At 37.9% G+C, this 19,349-nt stretch overlaps 2 protein-coding genes across 13 annotated transcripts in view; one reads left to right on the top strand and one right to left on the bottom strand.

Annotated features, from left to right (window-relative positions):
- Positions 1 to 15,878, top strand: part of LOC126975514 (trichohyalin) — a 46,728-nt gene extending 30,850 nt beyond the window's left edge. For 5 of the 12 annotated variants that reach the window (XM_050823453.1, XM_050823515.1, XM_050823521.1 and 2 more), the window contains 8 exons: positions 2,950 to 3,135; positions 3,651 to 3,775; positions 5,463 to 5,604; positions 8,678 to 8,863; positions 9,378 to 9,502; positions 11,190 to 11,331; positions 14,407 to 14,592; positions 15,108 to 15,878. In XM_050823453.1, coding sequence (XP_050679410.1) covers positions 2,950 to 3,135; positions 3,651 to 3,775; positions 5,463 to 5,604; positions 8,678 to 8,863; positions 9,378 to 9,502; positions 11,190 to 11,331; positions 14,407 to 14,592; positions 15,108 to 15,853 — 1,838 coding nt within the window. In that variant the 3' untranslated portion in view covers positions 15,854 to 15,878. The remainder of the gene's footprint in view (positions 1 to 2,949; positions 3,136 to 3,650; positions 3,776 to 5,462; positions 5,605 to 8,677; positions 8,864 to 9,377; positions 9,503 to 11,189; positions 11,332 to 14,406; positions 14,593 to 15,107) is intronic. The other 7 variants (XM_050823488.1, XM_050823467.1, XM_050823465.1 and 4 more) reach the window with 7 other exon arrangements.
- LOC126976022 (uncharacterized) overlaps positions 1 to 19,349 on the bottom strand; it is a 61,795-nt gene that overhangs the window by 19,504 nt on the left and 22,942 nt on the right. The window contains exon 3 of the mRNA XM_050824172.1: positions 16,120 to 17,262. Coding sequence (XP_050680129.1) covers positions 16,120 to 17,262 — 1,143 coding nt within the window. The remainder of the gene's footprint in view (positions 1 to 16,119; positions 17,263 to 19,349) is intronic.

Here is a 19,349-nt window from a genome sequence, read left to right as displayed (position 1 = left end):
GTATTCTGGCGATCTTAACTCAGTCCATCTTGTGAGGAGCCTACCAACACTTCGTCTTCCGGTACGTGGTCGCCATTCGAGGACTTTACTGCCCCAACGGCCATCTGTCTGTCGAGCTTTGTGCCCTGTCCACTGCCACTTCAGTCTCACCATCATTTTGGCTATGCTAGTGACTGGTTCTGATTTCAACCTCTCCATTGCCCTCTGAGCGACCATGAGCTTCCTTATAAAGCCCATAGTTAGCGACCACGTCTGCGTTCCGTATGTCATTACTGGTAACTTTGTCTTGAGGCACTGTGGTATTTGGGACGAGATGATTTTACGGATCCCTCCGAACGGAATGTTTGTAATAATCTTTATTTATAGAAATCCAGTGTCCTGATGTTTGTTTCCAGTGAACTCCTAAACTAATGAACAGATTTTAATGGTGATTACTTCACGGAGTGCAGTTTAGTCCAACTTAAGAGATAGGATAGTTTTTATTTCGATTTGGGTCCAATAATTATTTTTACTTCCAATATTTGTTTTGTATGGACATATTTTCTATGAGAGAATTTACTGACGCACGGTTTGACAGTTCTTCTGTGAAAAACTTGCTGTGTATCGATACCTCAGTTCCAAAGGATAACAATTTAAAAAAAGGGTTCTCAAACTAAATTAAAAAAAAAAAACAACTCGGGTTGTTACTGTGTAAAACGAAAATATTTTAGACTTATTAAGAAATAGGTATTGGAAGTATAGGTATTGGACTTGTTTCTCTTTGGTAATGGTGGGTTATCATTTATGGAACAATTACTCATACTTATATCACCTTACTGAATTACAGACTTATTACACTTTTGAACTGAGGTGTCGATATGATCCTCAACTTTGACCTTGGAAAAGCTCCGCCGATCAAATGACACACTCTAAGCTTGGTGGTCTACTGTAACGTGACATTGGCGAGTTGTGGTGCCCCTTCCACAGAAGCCACTAGAAAGAATAGAATAGAATATTTTACTGAAACAAAAACTGGATTTGTTAACGTCTTGTTCAGTGTATGTAAGTGCTGTACTATCTATAGTCGAGAATGAAGACGCGAGCTTGCACGATACAAACTATACGCGATCAGTTCGAGAAATTCGTGTATACATTGTAATCACTGCTATAAAAATAGCATTACAATAAATACAAGAGCAGATACGCCAGCCAATAGGGTTGGCCAAGCCATAAGGGTTGCGTTCTGGCGTTGTATATAATGGAGAGACAAAGCTGAGCAAAGTCTAAGTACGCTATAGATCTCAAGTTCATTGTAGGTTCAGGTATCCCTACTAATATTATAAATGTGAATGTATGCTTGTTTGTGACGCTTTCACGCCTAAACCACCGAACGATTTTGATGAAATTTATTACAGAAATAGACAAGAGCTTGGGAAAGGACATAGGCTAACTTTTATCGCATTAAATCTTATCGAATAAAAGGCTTGGCGTCGTTGTAATAGGGGGTGGAAATTTGTATGAAAGTTTTAGGTTAAGTTTACCGAAGATAAACCATGAATAAATTTTGTATTAAGGCACTTGATAAGAAATAAATAAATATTTGTTGTAGAGTTTTTAAGATTTAGACCTTTGTGGGGATGAATGATGAATGGAAATACAATTAGCAAACTTAATAGTGTTATGTGAAAAAATTAAATTAAAATTAAATAAAATCACAGGCTGGTCCGGGTGGACTTCCCGATGATGACGGTAAATTACTATAGGACTTCGTGCAGCCTTATCCAGCGGGCCAGCATCGGAGAGTCCCACCGGTCCGTAGTGTCGCGCATTAGGCGCATGTTAGAAGCGCATCGCTTGCGCATGGTGGCCGCAAAGCCATCTGTGTCAGCCACCGCGAACATAGCGGGGTCTCTGCAGTAGCGCGGCAGTCCCATCAGCACCCGGAACGCGTTATAGTATTGAACGCGCAAGTTGCTGTATGTCCGCACTTTATAGTTAACCCACAGGCTGCAGATGTAAAATGACTAACAGTACGTTATAAAATCATTCATTGATGATTGAAGTCCTCAGTAACCCAGTGACCCAAATACTTAACTTGCTGTACTTTATTTAGAGCGGTACCATATAAACTGAAATTCAGAACGAATGTTTATCACTTGTTGTCGGCCTTGAAAATTATTATTTCATTCTTTTTCGCGTTGTATTTGAGCCCATGTGCTACTAGGACTCACAAATTTTCAGGAGCCTTCGTAAAGCACCAATCAATGGGCTCAGCAGCACCATGTCGTCTGCGTAGCTGATGTTGCTCACGTATACTCCATCAATATGACTCCCGATACCGGATCTGCTGAGCTCATCGATCAGTCGGTTGTCTGACTGAAGAGCATGAGAGCGGTCAGCCCCCTGCCTCTCCCCGCATTTCAGCCCGTACTCCTCCGAGGCAGAGCCTGCCCATCTTACGAAGTTCTTTTGCTTATTATACCAATGCGTGTGGTACGATACCCCATAGAATGTGGTACGATACAAGATCGAATGCTTTCGATAAATCAAGGTAGCAGGCATATATTGGGGTCTTTCTACTCGTGTAATACCGTACACTCTGCTTGAGGGCCAGAATACCAATCGGCGGTAATCCCGGGCCTGAAACCGAACTGCGCGTCGTTTAGCGAAACGTATTAATCCAGATGCTTACTGAGCAGACTGTCCAGCACTTTAGCGATCACTGTGGCCAAAGAGATCGGTCTATAGCTATTAACATCAGCTGTATCACCAGTTTTATTTTTCATTATTGGTACAAATATAGTGCGCATTAGATTATCAGGCAGATGGGAGTGACCTACACAACATAGATAGCACTCTCTGTAGTTGTACATCCGCGTGCTGCAGGTGCTCGATACTAATGCTGTCGTGACCCGGGGACTTACTGCGTTGCCTTTAATGCGTTGTTATCACAATGTTGTGTTATTTCAGAGGCGAGAAAGACCGAACGACAGAAACAAATGGCAGAGTTAATGAAACGTCGTCAAGAAACATTGCAAGCCCAACGGGAGGCCGAAGAGATAAGGAAGAAGCGAGACAAGTTAGTAGCAGCTAGAGTTGCAGCCGCTAGAGCGAGGCAGAGAATGAGGGCTGGATTGCCCTCCGAGGACGCTGAAGGTTGGTTTACAATTATAGTTACTGACATATTAGCTGAACTTATACCATATAAATAAAAAATACAGTTGGGACGATTTTAGAAATTTTTCAAATACAATTGGAAATGTTTAAACGAAGTAAATAATTATCATTATTATTTATTATGTAAAAAATTCAGAAATTGTTTTTCTGAATTTTTTAAGAGTATACAATAAAAATAACAATCAATACGCCACGTCACTGACCTAAAATTTTTGAGTTTTGTGAATTTTCGGAGCCTTGAGCAGTTCGAGCCTTGAAATAAAGTCAAAAGATCCGCAAAGTTACACCGAAGTACAATTCAATTTAAATCCACTGTGGATAAATTGTTAATTATGACAAATAATTTGATGCACGAAGTTTTAATCGAATTAAACATTCAAGATTTTAATCATGCGTATGGATTTCATAGTTTCTTTCGAGTAAATGTTCTCTTATCATATACAAAAAAACTTCTGATATTAAATAGTTAGTAAATAGCATGAATGTTATTTCAGGCAGGAAAGAAGCCTTCCTAGAAAGTCTATTAGAATTTTTGCATGAAATGAGAAAGGAAGCAGACGCCAAAGCAAAAGAAGAGGAAAGAAAGCGTAAAGAGGAACTTGAAAAAGAGAGGCAAAAGGTACGTGATAGCTACATCCGTGAATGGGATTTGGGTAAAGAAGGAGTAGAAGGAGATATTAAAAAGTTTAAGGAAGAGTATGTTGAGCAACAGAGATCAAAACGTATCGAAGAATTTGCACCACCTACAATGAACGACTCGTTGGCAAAGAGATCCGAGTACCTTTTTGATGCTCATGGTAGTAAAATACATTCTGAGAAACCAAAGACATGGTCTGAAGTAAGACATGTAACTCCACCAGCACCCATAATAAGTGATCAAAACGATGATGGTGCCAAAGGTCTATTTTTCTCTTCAAAAAAGTGTGAGCAAACTGTTACATATAAAAACTTTATTAATACAGAGGATACAACTCCCATAGAAAATGAGCTAAGCGAAGATGAGGATATACATTGCGATGGACTGAAAAATAGAAAACGAAATGCAACTCGGATTGCAACTTGAATGCAACTTGGATTCTCGCAATCGGCTCCAGAATGTTGCGGTACACGATCTCATGATCGCAAAGAAATCCGGTACTCTGGCCTCCGCGAACATGGCCGTCGCTAGCTACAGTACCGAGGCAACTTCAGCGGATACGATACGCATCATTGTATTGCACCCTGATGTTGTTGATGGCACGCCTGGTGTACTTTGCCCAAAGGTGACATGTATAGAAGCTTAGACGGTAGTAAGTTCTTAACAGCGTCACCTTCACTGGGTCAGTACACTTAGCAAACCGACGACCGACCGAAAATTACAATAATCATAACTAGAATTAGATTAATTAATTAGATTGTATAAAAATAAGCAATTATTTTTATACTTTTTAGTGCACATTATATCTATTGTATTGGAATAGTGTTTTTGAAGTCGGTTGTTTTTTTGTTAATTATTTTTTTTTATTTTATGGTTTTTAGTTAATTTGAAGTACACTAAATAACAATTTGTCTAAATATGTGTGGATATACAAAATTTTTCAATGCAGCAATGAACCTAAGTGCTTTGCAATTTGATTACAGACAGTTAGAAATTATGCCACAGATCGCAACCTTACTGTAAGTCGTTAAGGAGTCCCATTGATCATCATATTCGACTACGACAATTACTCGACCTTAACTATGTTATGGTAGATGATTTAAATATCCGGATAGCATAAAAAAGATTCGGCCGAGTATCGTTAATTTGCTTCTAAGAATTGAAGAGTTCCGTTCTTTGTCATGGATTCCGTAATCAGAACCTAACCAAACTCTCATCAAACTATCTTTGAAGTATATCCTTTCCAATATAAAAAGAATCATAAAAATCGGTTGGCGCGATATTGAGTTATTCGTAAATTTATCATCCACTTTTCTATACGTATGTATAGCAAATTTAAGACTTTTATGGTTTTCTCATGGATGCCATTGTCAGATCTCGGCTAAATTACAATGTGACCACATGGGAAGCACCAGCTTTCAAATAATTTAAGAATTATCAAAGTCGGTTCACCCAGTCGAAAGTTTTGAGGTAACAAACATATAAAAAAGAACATACCTACGAATTGAGAACCTCCTCCTTTTTTGAAGTCGGTTATAAACTGATTACTATGAAAAATACGCTGTGTCACCTTGTTTGTCAAAAATAACACCGGCCCCGTACATGAGCTACACACTTACTGTATTATACAAGACACCTTATGTAAATTTTTCACTTTATTATTTTACAGATCACAGAACAACCAGAAAAAACGATTTTGGTCCAGAAAACAAATGACTATCTCCAGTCTTTAAGAGACAAATGGGAAGAAAAGGAGAAGGAGCTTCTAGCTAAAGTCAAGGACATCCATTATCAAGATCTTTTGTTTGACGGTCAGTGGCGTTTTTTAATTTTTGCGGAATGTTTATATCATTTCAGCCGGAAGACGTCCACTGATGGACAAGGGTCTCCCCCCAAAAATCGCCATGACGATCGGTCCTGAGCTGCCCTCATCCTACGTATTCTGGCGATCTTAACTCAGTCCATCTTGTGAGGAGCCTACCAACACTTCGTCTTCCGGTACGTGGTCGCCATTCGAGGACTTTACTGCCCCAACGGCCATCTGTCTGTCGAGTTTTGTGCCCTGTCCACTGCCACTTCAGTCTCACCATCATTTTGGCTATGCTAGTGACTGGTTCTGATTTCAACCTCTCCATTGCCCTCTGAGCGACCATGAGCTTCCTTATAAAGCCCATAGTTAGCGACCACGTCTGCGTTCCGTATGTCATTACTGGTAACTTTGTCTTGAGGCACTGTGGTATTTGGGACGAGATGATTTTACGGATCCCTCCGAACGGAATGTTTGTAATAATCTTTATTTATAGAAATCCAGTGTCCTGATGTTTGTTTCCAGTGAACTCCTAAACTAATGAACAGATTTTAATGGTGATTACTTCACGGAGTGCAGTTTAGTCCAACTTAAGAGATAGGATAGTTTTTATTTCGATTTGGGTCCAATAATTATTTTTACTTCCAATATTTGTTTTGTATGGACATATTTTCTATGAGAGAATTTACTGACGCACGGTTTGACAGTTCTTCTGTGAAAAACTTGCTGTGTATCGATACCTCAGTTCCAAAGGATAACAATTTAAAAAAAGGGTTCTCAAACTAAATTAAAAAAAAAAACAACTCGGGTTGTTACTGTGTAAAACGAAAATATTTTAGACTTATTAAGAAATAGGTATTGGAAGTATAGGTATTGGACTTGTTTCTCTTTGGTAATGGTGGGTTATCATTTATGGAACAATTACTCATACTTATATCACCTTACTGAATTACAGACTTATTACACTTTTGAACTGAGGTGTCGATATGATCCTCAACTTTGACCTTGGAAAAGCTCCGCCGATCAAATGACACACTCTAAGCTTGGTGGTCTACTGTAACGTGACATTGGCGAGTTGTGGTGCCCCTTCCACAGAAGCCACTAGAAAGAATAGAATAGAATATTTTACTGAAACAAAAACTGGATTTGTTAACGTCTTGTTCAGTGTATGTAAGTGCTGTACTATCTATAGTCGAGAATGAAGACGCGAGATTGCACGATACAAACTATACGCGATCAGTTCGAGAAATTCGTGTATACATTGTAATCACTGCTATAAAAATAGCATTACAATAAATACAAGAGCAGATACGCCAGCCAATAGGGTTGGCCAAGCCATAAGGGTTGCGTTCTGGCGTTGTATATAATGGAGAGACAAAGCTGAGCAAAGTCTAAGTACGCTATAGATCTCAAGTTCATTGTAGGTTCAGGTATCCCTACTAATATTATAAATGTGAATGTATGCTTGTTTGTTACGCTTTCACGCCTAAACCACCGAACGATTTTGATGAAATTTATTACAGAAATAGACAAGAGCTTGGGAAAGGACATAGGCTAACTTTTATCGCATTAAATCTTATCGAATAAAAGGCTTGGCGTCGTTGTAATAGGGGGTGGAAATTTGTATGAAAGTTTTAGGTTAAGTTTACCGAAGATAAACCATGAATAAATTTTGTATTAAGGCACTTGATAAGAAATAAATAAATATTTGTTGTAGAGTTTTTAAGATTTAGACCTTTGTGGGGATGAATGATGAATGGAAATACAATTAGCAAACTTAATAGTGTTATGTGAAAAAATTAAATTAAAATAAAATAAAATCACAGGCTGGTCCGGGTGGACTTCCCGATGATGACGGTAAATTACTATAGGACTTCGTGCAGCCTTATCCAGCGGGCCAGCATCGGAGAGTCCCACCGGTCCGTAGTGTCGCGCATTAGGCGCATGTTAGAAGCGCATCGCTTGCGCATGGTGGCCGCAAAGCATCTGTGTCAGCCACCGCGAACATAGCGGGGTCTCTGCAGTAGCGCGGCAGTCCCATCAGCACCCGGAACGCGTTATAGTATTGAACGCGCAAGTTGCTGTATGTCCGCACTTTATAGTTAACCCACAGGCTGCAGATGTAAAATGACTAACAGTACGTTATAAAATCATTCATTGATGATTGAAGTCCTCAGTAACCCAGTGACCCAAATACTTAACTTGCTGTACTTTATTTAGAGCGGTACCATATAAACTGAAATTCAGAACGAATGTTTATCACTTGTTGTCGGCCTTGAAAATTATTATTTCATTCTTTTTCGCGTTGTATTTGAGCCCATGTGCTACTAGGACTCACAAATTTTCAGGAGCCTTCGTAAAGCACCAATCAATGGGCTCAGCAGCACCATGTCGTCTGCGTAGCTGATGTTGCTCACGTATACTCCATCAATATGACTCCCGATACCGGATCTGCTGAGCTCATCGATCAGTCGGTTGTCTGACTGAAGAGCATGAGAGCGGTCAGCCCCCTGCCTCTCCCCGCATTTCAGCCCGTACTCCTCCGAGGCAGAGCCTGCCCATCTTACGAAGTTCTTTTGCTTATTATACCAATGCGTGTGGTACGATACCCCATAGAATGTGGTACGATACAAGATCGAATGCTTTCGATAAATCAAGGTAGCAGGCATATATTGGGGTCTTTCTACTCGTGTAATACCGTACACTCTGCTTGAGGGCCAGAATACCAATCGGCGGTAATCCCGGGCCTGAAACCGAACTGCGCGTCGTTTAGCGAAACGTATTAATCCAGATGCTTACTGAGCAGACTGTCCAGCACTTTAGCGATCACTGTGGCCAAAGAGATCGGTCTATAGCTATTAACATCAGCTGTATCACCAGTTTTATTTTTCATTATTGGTACAAATATAGTGCGCATTAGATTATCAGGCAGATGGGAGTGACCTACACAACATAGATAGCACTCTCTGTAGTTGTACATCCGCGTGCTGCAGGTGCTCGATACTAATGCTGTCGTGACCCGGGGACTTACTGCGTTGCCTTTAATGCGTTGTTATCACAATGTTGTGTTATTTCAGAGGCGAGAAAGACCGAACGACAGAAACAAATGGCAGAGTTAATGAAACGTCGTCAAGAAACATTGCAAGCCCAACGGGAGGCCGAAGAGATAAGGAAGAAGCGAGACGAGTTAGTAGCAGCTAGAGTTGCAGCCGCTAGAGCGAGGCAGAGAATGAGGGCTGGATTGCCCTCCGAGGACGCTGAAGGTTGGTTTACAATTATAGTTACTGACATATTAGCTGAACTTATACCATATAAATAAAAAATACAGTTGGGACGATTTTAGAAATTTTTCAAATACAATTGGAAATGTTTAAACGAAGTAAATAATTATCATTATTATTTATTATGTAAAAAATTCAGAAATTGTTTTTCTGAATTTTTTAAGAGTATACAATAAAAATAACAATCAATACGCCACGTCACTGACCTAAAATTTTTGAGTTTTGTGAATTTTCGGAGCCTTGAGTAGTTCGAGCTTGAAATAAAGTCAAAAGATCCGCAAAGTTACACCGAAGTACAATTCAATTTAAATCCACTGTGGATAAATTGTTAATTATGACAAATAATTTGATGCACGAAGTTTTAATCGAATTAAACATTCAAGATTTTAATCATGCGTATGGATTTCATAGTTTCTTTCGAGTAAATGTTCTCTTATCATATACAAAAAAACTTCTGATATTAAATAGTTAGTAAATAGCATGAATGTTATTTCAGGCAGGAAAGAAGCCTTCCTAGAAAGTCTATTAGAATTTTTGCATGAAATGAGAAAGGAAGCAGACGCCAAAGCAAAAGAAGAGGAAAGAAAGCGTAAAGAGGAACTTGAAAAAGAGAGGCAAAAGGTACGTGATAGCTACATCCGTGAATGGGATTTGGGTAAAGAAGGAGTAGAAGGAGATATTAAAAAGTTTAAGGAAGAGTATGTTGAGCAACAGAGATCAAAACGTATCGAAGAATTTGCACCACCTACAATGAACGACTCGTTGGCAAAGAGATCCGAGTACCTTTTTGATGCTCATGGTAGTAAAATACATTCTGAGAAACCAAAGACATGGTCTGAAGTAAGACATGTAACTCCACCAGCACCCATAATAAGTGATCAAAACGATGATGGTGCCAAAGGTCTATTTTTCTCTTCAAAAAAGTGTGAGCAAACTGTTACATATAAAAACTTTATTAATACAGAGGATACAACTCCCATAGAAAATGAGCTAAGCGAAGATGAGGATATACATTGCGATGGACTGAAAAATAGAAAACGAAATGCAACTCGGATTGCAACTTGAATGCAACTTGGATTCTCGCAATCGGCTCCAGAATGTTGCGGTACACGATCTCATGATCGCAAAGAAATCCGGTACTCTGGCCTCCGCGAACATGGCCGTCGCTAGCTACAGTACCGAGGCAACTTCAGCGGATACGATACGCATCATTGTATTGCACCCTGATGTTGTTGATGGCACGCCTGGTGTACTTTGCCCAAAGGTGACATGTATAGAAGCTTAGACGGTAGTAAGTTCTTAACAGCGTCACCTTCACTGGGTCAGTACACTTAGCAAACCGACGACCGACCGAAAATTACAATAATCATAACTAGAATTAGATTAATTAATTAGATTGTATAAAAATAAGCAATTATTTTTATACTTTTTAGTGCACATTATATCTATTGTATTGGAATAGTGTTTTTGAAGTCGGTTGTTTTTTTGTTAATTATTTTTTTTTATTTTATGGTTTTTAGTTAATTTGAAGTACACTAAATAACAATTTGTCTAAATATGTGTGGATATACAAAATTTTTCAATGCAGCAATGAACCTAAGTGCTTTGCAATTTGATTACAGACAGTTAGAAATTATGCCACAGATCGCAACCTTACTGTAAGTCGTTAAGGAGTCCCATTGATCATCATATTCGACTACGACAATTACTCGACCTTAACTATGTTATGGTAGATGATTTAAATATCCGGATAGCATAAAAAAGATTCGGCCGAGTATCGTTAATTTGCTTCTAAGAATTGAAGAGTTCCGTTCTTTGTCATGGATTCCGTAATCAGAACCTAACCAAACTCTCACCAAACTATCTTTGAAGTATATCCTTTCCAATATAAAAAGAATCATAAAAATCGGTTGGCGCGATATTGAGTTATTCGTAAATTTATCATCCACTTTTCTATACGTATGTATAGCAAATTTAAGACTTTTATGGTTTTCTCATGGATGCCATTGTCAGATCTCGGCTAAATTACAATGTGACCACATGGGAAGCACCAGCTTTCAAATAATTTAAGAATTATCAAAGTCGGTTCACCCAGTCGAAAGTTTTGAGGTAACAAACATATAAAAAAGAACATACCTACGAATTGAGAACCTCCTCCTTTTTTGAAGTCGGTTATAAACTGATTACTATGAAAAATACGCTGTGTCACCTTGTTTGTCAAAAATAACACCGGCCCCGTACATGAGCTACACACTTACTGTATTATACAAGACACCTTATGTAAATTTTTCACTTTATTATTTTACAGATCACAGAACAACCAGAAAAAACGATTTTGGTCCAGAAAACAAATGACTATCTCCAGTCTTTAAGAGACAAATGGGAAGAAAAGGAGAAGGAGCTTCTAGCTAAAGTCAAGGACATCCATTATCAAGATCTTTTGTTTGACGGTCAGTGGCGTTTTTTAATTTTTGCGGAATGTTTATATCATTTCAGCCGGAAGACGTCCACTGATGGACAAGGGTCTCCCCCCAAAAATCGCCATGACGATCGGTCCTGAGCTGCCCTCATCCTACGTATTCTGGCGATCTTAACTCAGTCCATCTTGTGAGGAGCCTACCAACACTTCGTCTTCCGGTACGTGGTCGCCATTCGAGGACTTTACTGCCCCAACGGCCATCTGTCTGTCGAGCTTTGTGCCCTGTCCACTGCCACTTCAGTCTCACCATCATTTTGGCTATGCTAGTGACTGGTTCTGATTTCAACCTCTCCATTGCCCTCTGAGCGACCATGAGCTTCCTTATAAAGCCCATAGTTAGCGACCACGTCTGCGTTCCGTATGTCATTACTGGTAACTTTGTCTTGAGGCACTGTGGTATTTGGGACGAGATGATTTTACGGATCCCTCCGAACGGAATGTTTGTAATAATCTTTATTTATAGAAATCCAGTGTCCTGATGTTTGTTTCCAGTGAACTCCTAAACTAATGAACAGATTTTAATGGTGATTACTTCACGGAGTGCAGTTTAGTCCAACTTAAGAGATAGGATAGTTTTTATTTCGATTTGGGTCCAATAATTATTTTTACTTCCAATATTTGTTTTGTATGGACATATTTTCTATGAGAGAATTTACTGACGCACGGTTTGACAGTTCTTCTGTGAAAAACTTGCTGTGTATCGATACCTCAGTTCCAAAGGATAACAATTTAAAAAAAGGGTTCTCAAACTAAATTAAAAAAAAAAAACAACTCGGGTTGTTACTGTGTAAAACGAAAATATTTTAGACTTATTAAGAAATAGGTATTGGAAGTATAGGTATTGGACTTGTTTCTCTTTGGTAATGGTGGGTTATCATTTATGGAACAATTACTCATACTTATATCACCTTACTGAATTACAGACTTATTACACTTTTGAACTGAGGTGTCGATATGATCCTCAACTTTGACCTTGGAAAAGCTCCGCCGATCAAATGACACACTCTAAGCTTGGTGGTCTACTGTAACGTGACATTGGCGAGTTGTGGTGCCCCTTCCACAGAAGCCACTAGAAAGAATAGAATAGAATATTTTACTGAAACAAAAACTGGATTTGTTAACGTCTTGTTCAGTGTATGTAAGTGCTGTACTATCTATAGTCGAGAATGAAGACGCGAGATTGCACGATACAAACTATACGCGATCAGTTCGAGAAATTCGTGTATACATTGTAATCACTGCTATAAAAATAGCATTACAATAAATACAAGAGCAGATACGCCAGCCAATAGGGTTGGCCAAGCCATAAGGGTTGCGTTCTGGCGTTGTATATAATGGAGAGACAAAGCTGAGCAAAGTCTAAGTACGCTATAGATCTCAAGTTCATTGTAGGTTCAGGTATCCCTACTAATATTATAAATGTGAATGTATGCTTGTTTGTTACGCTTTCACGCCTAAACCACCGAACGATTTTGATGAAATTTATTACAGAAATAGACAAGAGCTTGGGAAAGGACATAGGCTAACTTTTATCGCATTAAATCTTATCGAATAAAAGGCTTGGCGTCGTTGTAATAGGGGGTGGAAATTTGTATGAAAGTTTTAGGTTAAGTTTACCGAAGATAAACCATGAATAAATTTTGTATTAAGGCACTTGATAAGAAATAAATAAATATTTGTTGTAGAGTTTTTAAGATTTAGACCTTTGTGGGGATGAATGATGAATGGAAATACAATTAGCAAACTTAATAGTGTTATGTGAAAAAATTAAATTAAAATAAAATAAAATCACAGGCTGGTCCGGGTGGACTTCCCGATGATGACGGTAAATTACTATAGGACTTCGTGCAGCCTTATCCAGCGGGCCAGCATCGGAGAGTCCCACCGGTCCGTAGTGTCGCGCATTAGGCGCATGTTAGAAGCGCATCGCTTGCGCATGGTGGCCGCAAAGCCATCTGTGTCAGCCACCGCGAACATAGCGGGGTCTCTGCAGTAGCGCGGCAGTCCCATCAGCACCCGGAACGCGTTATAGTATTGAACGCGCAAGTTGCTGTATGTCCGCACTTTATAGTTAACCCACAGGCTGCAGATGTAAAATGACTAACAGTACGTTATAAAATCATTCATTGATGATTGAAGTCCTCAGTAACCCAGTGACCCAAATACTTAACTTGCTGTACTTTATTTAGAGCGGTACCATATAAACTGAAATTCAGAACGAATGTTTATCACTTGTTGTCGGCCTTGAAAATTATTATTTCATTCTTTTTCGCGTTGTATTTGAGCCCATGTGCTACTAGGACTCACAAATTTTCAGGAGCCTTCGTAAAGCACCAATCAATGGGCTCAGCAGCACCATGTCGTCTGCGTAGCTGATGTTGCTCACGTATACTCCATCAATATGACTCCCGATACCGGATCTGCTGAGCTCATCGATCAGTCGGTTGTCTGACTGAAGAGCATGAGAGCGGTCAGCCCCCTGCCTCTCCCCGCATTTCAGCCCGTACTCCTCCGAGGCAGAGCCTGCCCATCTTACGAAGTTCTTTTGCTTATTATACCAATGCGTGTGGTACGATACCCCATAGAATGTGGTACGATACAAGATCGAATGCTTTCGATAAATCAAGGTAGCAGGCATATATTGGGGTCTTTCTACTCGTGTAATACCGTACACTCTGCTTGAGGGCCAGAATACCAATCGGCGGTAATCCCGGGCCTGAAACCGAACTGCGCGTCGTTTAGCGAAACGTATTAATCCAGATGCTTACTGAGCAGACTGTCCAGCACTTTAGCGATCACTGTGGCCAAAGAGATCGGTCTATAGCTATTAACATCAGCTGTATCACCAGTTTTATTTTTCATTATTGGTACAAATATAGTGCGCATTAGATTATCAGGCAGATGGGAGTGACCTACACAACATAGATAGCACTCTCTGTAGTTGTACATCCGCGTGCTGCAGGTGCTCGATACTAATGCTGTCGTGACCCGGGGACTTACTGCGTTGCCTTTAATGCGTTGTTATCACAATGTTGTGTTATTTCAGAGGCGAGAAAGACCGAACGACAGAAACAAATGGCAGATTTAATGAAACGTCGTCAAGAAACATTGCAAGCCCAACGGGAGGCCGAAGAGATAAGGAAGAAGCGAGACGAGTTAGTAGCAGCTAGAGTTGCAGCCGCTAGAGCGAGGCAGAGAATGAGGGCTGGATTGCCCTCCGAGGACGCTGAAGGTTGGTTTACAATTATAGTTACTGACATATTAGCTGAACTTATACCATATAAATAAAAAATACAGTTGGGACGATTTTAGAAATTTTTCAAATACAATTGGAAATGTTTAAACGAAGTAAATAATTATCATTATTATTTATTATGTAAAAAATTCAGAAATTGTTTTTCTGAATTTTTTAAGAGTATACAATAAAAATAACAATCAATACGCCACGTCACTGACCTAAAATTTTTGAGTTTTGTGAATTTTCGGAGCCTTGAGCAGTTCGAGCCTTGAAATAAAGTCAAAAGATCCGCAAAGTTACACCGAAGTACAATTCAATTTAAATCCACTGTGGATAAATTGTTAATTATGACAAATAATTTGATGCACGAAGTTTTAATCGAATAATACATTCAAGATTTTAATCATGCGTATGGATTTCATAGTTTCTTTCGAGTAAATGTTCTCTTATCATATACAAAAAAACTTCTGATATTAAATAGTTAGTAAATAGCATGAATGTTATTTCAGACAGGAAAGACGCCTTCCTAGAAAGTCAATTAGAATTTTTGCATGAAAAGAGAAACGAAGCAGACGCCAAAGCAAAAGAAGAGGAAAGAAAGCGTAAAGAGGAACTTGAAAAAGAGAGGCAAAAGGTACGTGATAGCTACATCCGTGAATGGGATTTGGGTAAAGAAGGAGTAGAAGGAGATATTAAAAATTTTAAGGAAATGACACAAGAAGAGTATGTTGAGCAACAGAGATCAAAACGTATCGAAGAATTTGCACCACCTACAATGAACGACTCGTTGGCAAAGAGATCCGAGTACCTTTTTGATGCTCATGGTAGTAAAATACATTCTGAGAAACCAAAGACATGGTCTGAAGTAAGACATGTAACTCCACCAGCACCCATAATAAGTGATCAAAACGATGATGGTGCCAAAGGTCTATTTTTCTCTTCAAAAAAGTGTGAGCAAACTGTTACATATAAAAACTTTATTAATACAGAGGATACAACTCCCATAGAAAATGAGCTAAGCGAAGATGAGGATATACATTGCGATGGACTGAAAAATAGAAAACGAAATGCAACTCATACAGAAATAGCACCTCCACCAACTATTGAATATTATGGTCCTAACCCTAAACATCGTAAGGCCGAAATCCCATTTGAGTCAGATATCAGAGAATCGTATGCAAAAGGTACTAAAAGCTTAGAATCTAAGTCAAGTGGTATACATTTACCAAAACATTATGATTTTACATTTGATTAAAATAAAAATGGATATGGTGTGTGAATATTTTATTTGTTCAGTGCTTTGTATTTTTGCCATGCAAATGTTAAATTATAAATGCTATTATAGATTTTTATCTTTACTAACGATAGCTGTACTTAAACTTAATACACACTATTATCACAAAAAATACTTTATAAGTTGATCAAACATTCGTGAGATCATAAATAACTAAACTAGTGCATAAGTATCTATCTAAATTTGTGCAAATGCAATTGATATTATAATCAATCATTAAAATTGACCTGTAGAATAAAATAATAATATCATGAAATAAACCAACAAATTAAGGTCGGTCTTTGGTCCAATTCCGTTCTTTTGAGCTTTTGCACTTACAGTTGTGGCAACAATGGTATCAGTAGTCGTAATAAATTCTTCAACAAGAGTTGTCTTTACAGTATCTAAGTGAGTTGGATTTGCATTTTGCTGAAGTGCTTCAGGTGTTGGGATTTCACTAGATTTGATCAAGTTACTAACAGGAGGCTTATCTTTGTTTTCAACGTCTGCTATTTTAACTGTTACGTCGAAATTACTGACAGCTGGTGACGACATGCCTGTTGTTTCGGTAGGTATAATCTTAGGAGTGACATCATTTTTTAAAGATTCTGTGGTTTCTTCTTCATTTGTAGAATGGTTGTTATGTGCATCTACAGATGTTGCATTTTGCTGAAGTGCTTCAGCTGTTGGGATTTCACTAGATTTGACTAAGTTACTAACAGGAGGCTTATCTTTGTTTTCAACGTCTGCTGTTTTAATTGTTGCGTATAAATTACTGGCAGCTGGTGACGACATGTCTTGTGTCATGTCAGTGACATCATTTTTTAAAGATTCTGTGGTTTGTTCTTCATTTGTAGAATGGTTGTGGTGTGCATCTACAGATGTTTGAATTGTTTCTTGTAGATCTTGATTTTCGGGACTAACGTTCTCATTTTGGATTTCTATTATTAGTTCATTTCCAATAGTCGGTATGGTATTATCAATAGTATCTAGCTGTGTATCAAATGTGTTAGCAGAAGTTTTTGTTTCTTCTCGTTCTACTCGTTTGATAGATTTATCGTTACTAGGTTCAATGTGAATTTCTGTAACTAATTCTTTTCTTTTCTCTACGCTTCCATATTGAAAAGTAGAGTTTAGTTCACCAGATTTTTGGTGAGGAATTTTGTTTTCTTGCAATTTTTTTTCTACACTCCTTCTTACACGTTTCTTGTTTGTTTTTTGAGATTTTGAGATTAAATCTGCAAAGGCTTCGTTTTCCCTGTCGAAGTTCGGCCCGTTGCATAGATCTCCTTTGCATGGACATGTCATTTTCCACGTTCTTGTCGTGTTACAAAAGTTCGAATAACATTCATCTTGATAAATTTTTACGCAGTATCTTGACTCCGTGTATGCTGGAAATAATACAAATCTTATCAGAATTATTACATCGTAAAGAAGTGCTGACCCGGCAAACGCAGGGTTTTTTTATTTTTTTTTATTTAATGAATATAATTATCTTAATATATACATTAATAAAGGCTCGCAAAACCGGTAAGGTTTATGTGCGAGCAGTAAAATCGCATAAGAATTATTATTGTCATTACTTTAAATTTGAATATATATATATATCTATATATATAAGGCTTAAGTGGTAGTGGTAATATTAAAATATACTTTATAGGTATTCCTGGTTATTATCTTCTATATAGTACTTTTTTAGCTTTACTTTGAAATTTTTTCTATCTAGATATATATATATCTATAAGATCATCAGGTAGTGTATTTTATATCCTAGGTAATATATAGTTACAGGTTCCTTTACCATATACGTTGTTATGTTTAGGTAGACAAAACTTATTAAGGCAGGCTAGTTTCCTCATATTTTGTTTTATTTCATATTTCTTAAGATTACAATATGTGTTATTAAATTCTACAACTAAAATAGTGAATCTTATTTTAGAGTGTATCGACATGACATTACAGTAGGAAAATAGTTCTTGGTCGTTATAAGTAAATTTATATTTAACATGATTAGGCACAATGGTTTTAAGTAGTCTTATTTGTAATTTATATATTTTTTCTAAGTATGTTTTATATGTTCTGCCATAACAGCACAACCCGTGTTCAACGACTGAGTCAGCCAGAACAAGATATAGTAGTCTCAAGCTTTTATAGTTAATTTTGTACTTAAGTATTGATAATCTAGAAAGTATCGATCTTAGGGTATTACATACATATTCTGTATGAGGACCCCAGGTAAAGTTATTGTCTATAATTAGCCCAAGGTACATATGTTTTTTCACTACGTCGAGTGGTGTACAGTTTGTGCTGTTATGACTTATGTTGACAGTCGTGACAGTGGGCTACTGTCAAAGGCCTATATAAAGATTTGTTATGAGGAGATTCTATGCACATTAACTTGGTGTTTTGAGCGTTAGGGGCTTTCTTGAAGTTTTCTTTCTGCTATTTTAATATCAGTGTCGGCCACAACTATACACGTGTCGTCAGCAAACTGGTATACGAAACCGTGTTTGAATTAATAATAATTAATATTGTCTAAACTTAATTACGCTGATTCTGCTATTGGCGAGTGTCTTCTGTCTAAATCTAAAAAAAAATATTCAGCAAGTACAGAATGCATGTGCACGCTAAAGCGTGCTTTTATATCCCTCGTAGAGTCCACATTACCCCTTACCTTAATCGCAGTAACCTAATGAACATGAATTCGCGCCGGTGCCTTCATTTTGCCACTTTGCTTTTTAAAATTATCCGTACTCGTACACCACCTTATTTGTTCCACAAATTGGAGTTCTCACGACACCAGGTGCGTATGGCTACACGTTTGGTTTGCCCAAAACACCGTACAACTGCATTTTGTGGCAGCTTTCACGAAGTGTTGGAATAATATTCCGCCTCCCATACGGGACTGCGTTAGTTTAGAGCTATTTACATTAAATTAAATACAAGGAATATCTTATTAATGTCCAAAAATCAATTTAAAATATTTAAAAAATTAGTTTGTTTCGTGTGGCAATGGAAAGTTTAAATCAAGTTTAATTGTTTTTATTTGTTGTTAGTTTTAATTTTAGATCCGAGTTTCACTATTTTTTGTGCTTTGTACTCATAGAGAATTAATAGTTTAGTATCGCTCTCTGGGTTTCCACGGAAGACCAGCGTTGTGGATTCTTTCGAAACCACAACTATGCTGAGTTGGGGGCCCATTGGCGTCATTAGATCATAATTAGATTAGTATAACTTTAAGAATTATTATCAGAATGTATAATGACTTCAATAAACATTTTTCTTTCTTTCTTTCTTTCAATTACCTTCACATATTGTTTACGTATATAAGATATTTGTTCGCTGCGATTATTGAGCCTTGAGCAGTTCCTCGATCAGTTACAATATTGTTACTGTAAAAACTCTAGGTAGGGGCCTAGAATACCAGACTGCTCCAATATTTTACATAATTCATAGTATGGTAGCATATCAAATGCCT

This window comes from Leptidea sinapis, chromosome 2 (assembly GCF_905404315.1).
Source record: "Leptidea sinapis chromosome 2, ilLepSina1.1, whole genome shotgun sequence".
NCBI classification, from domain to species: Eukaryota; Metazoa; Arthropoda; class Insecta; order Lepidoptera; family Pieridae; genus Leptidea; species Leptidea sinapis.
The sequence above is the reverse complement of the archived record's forward strand: the minus strand, read 5'-3'. Positions and strand labels throughout refer to the sequence as shown.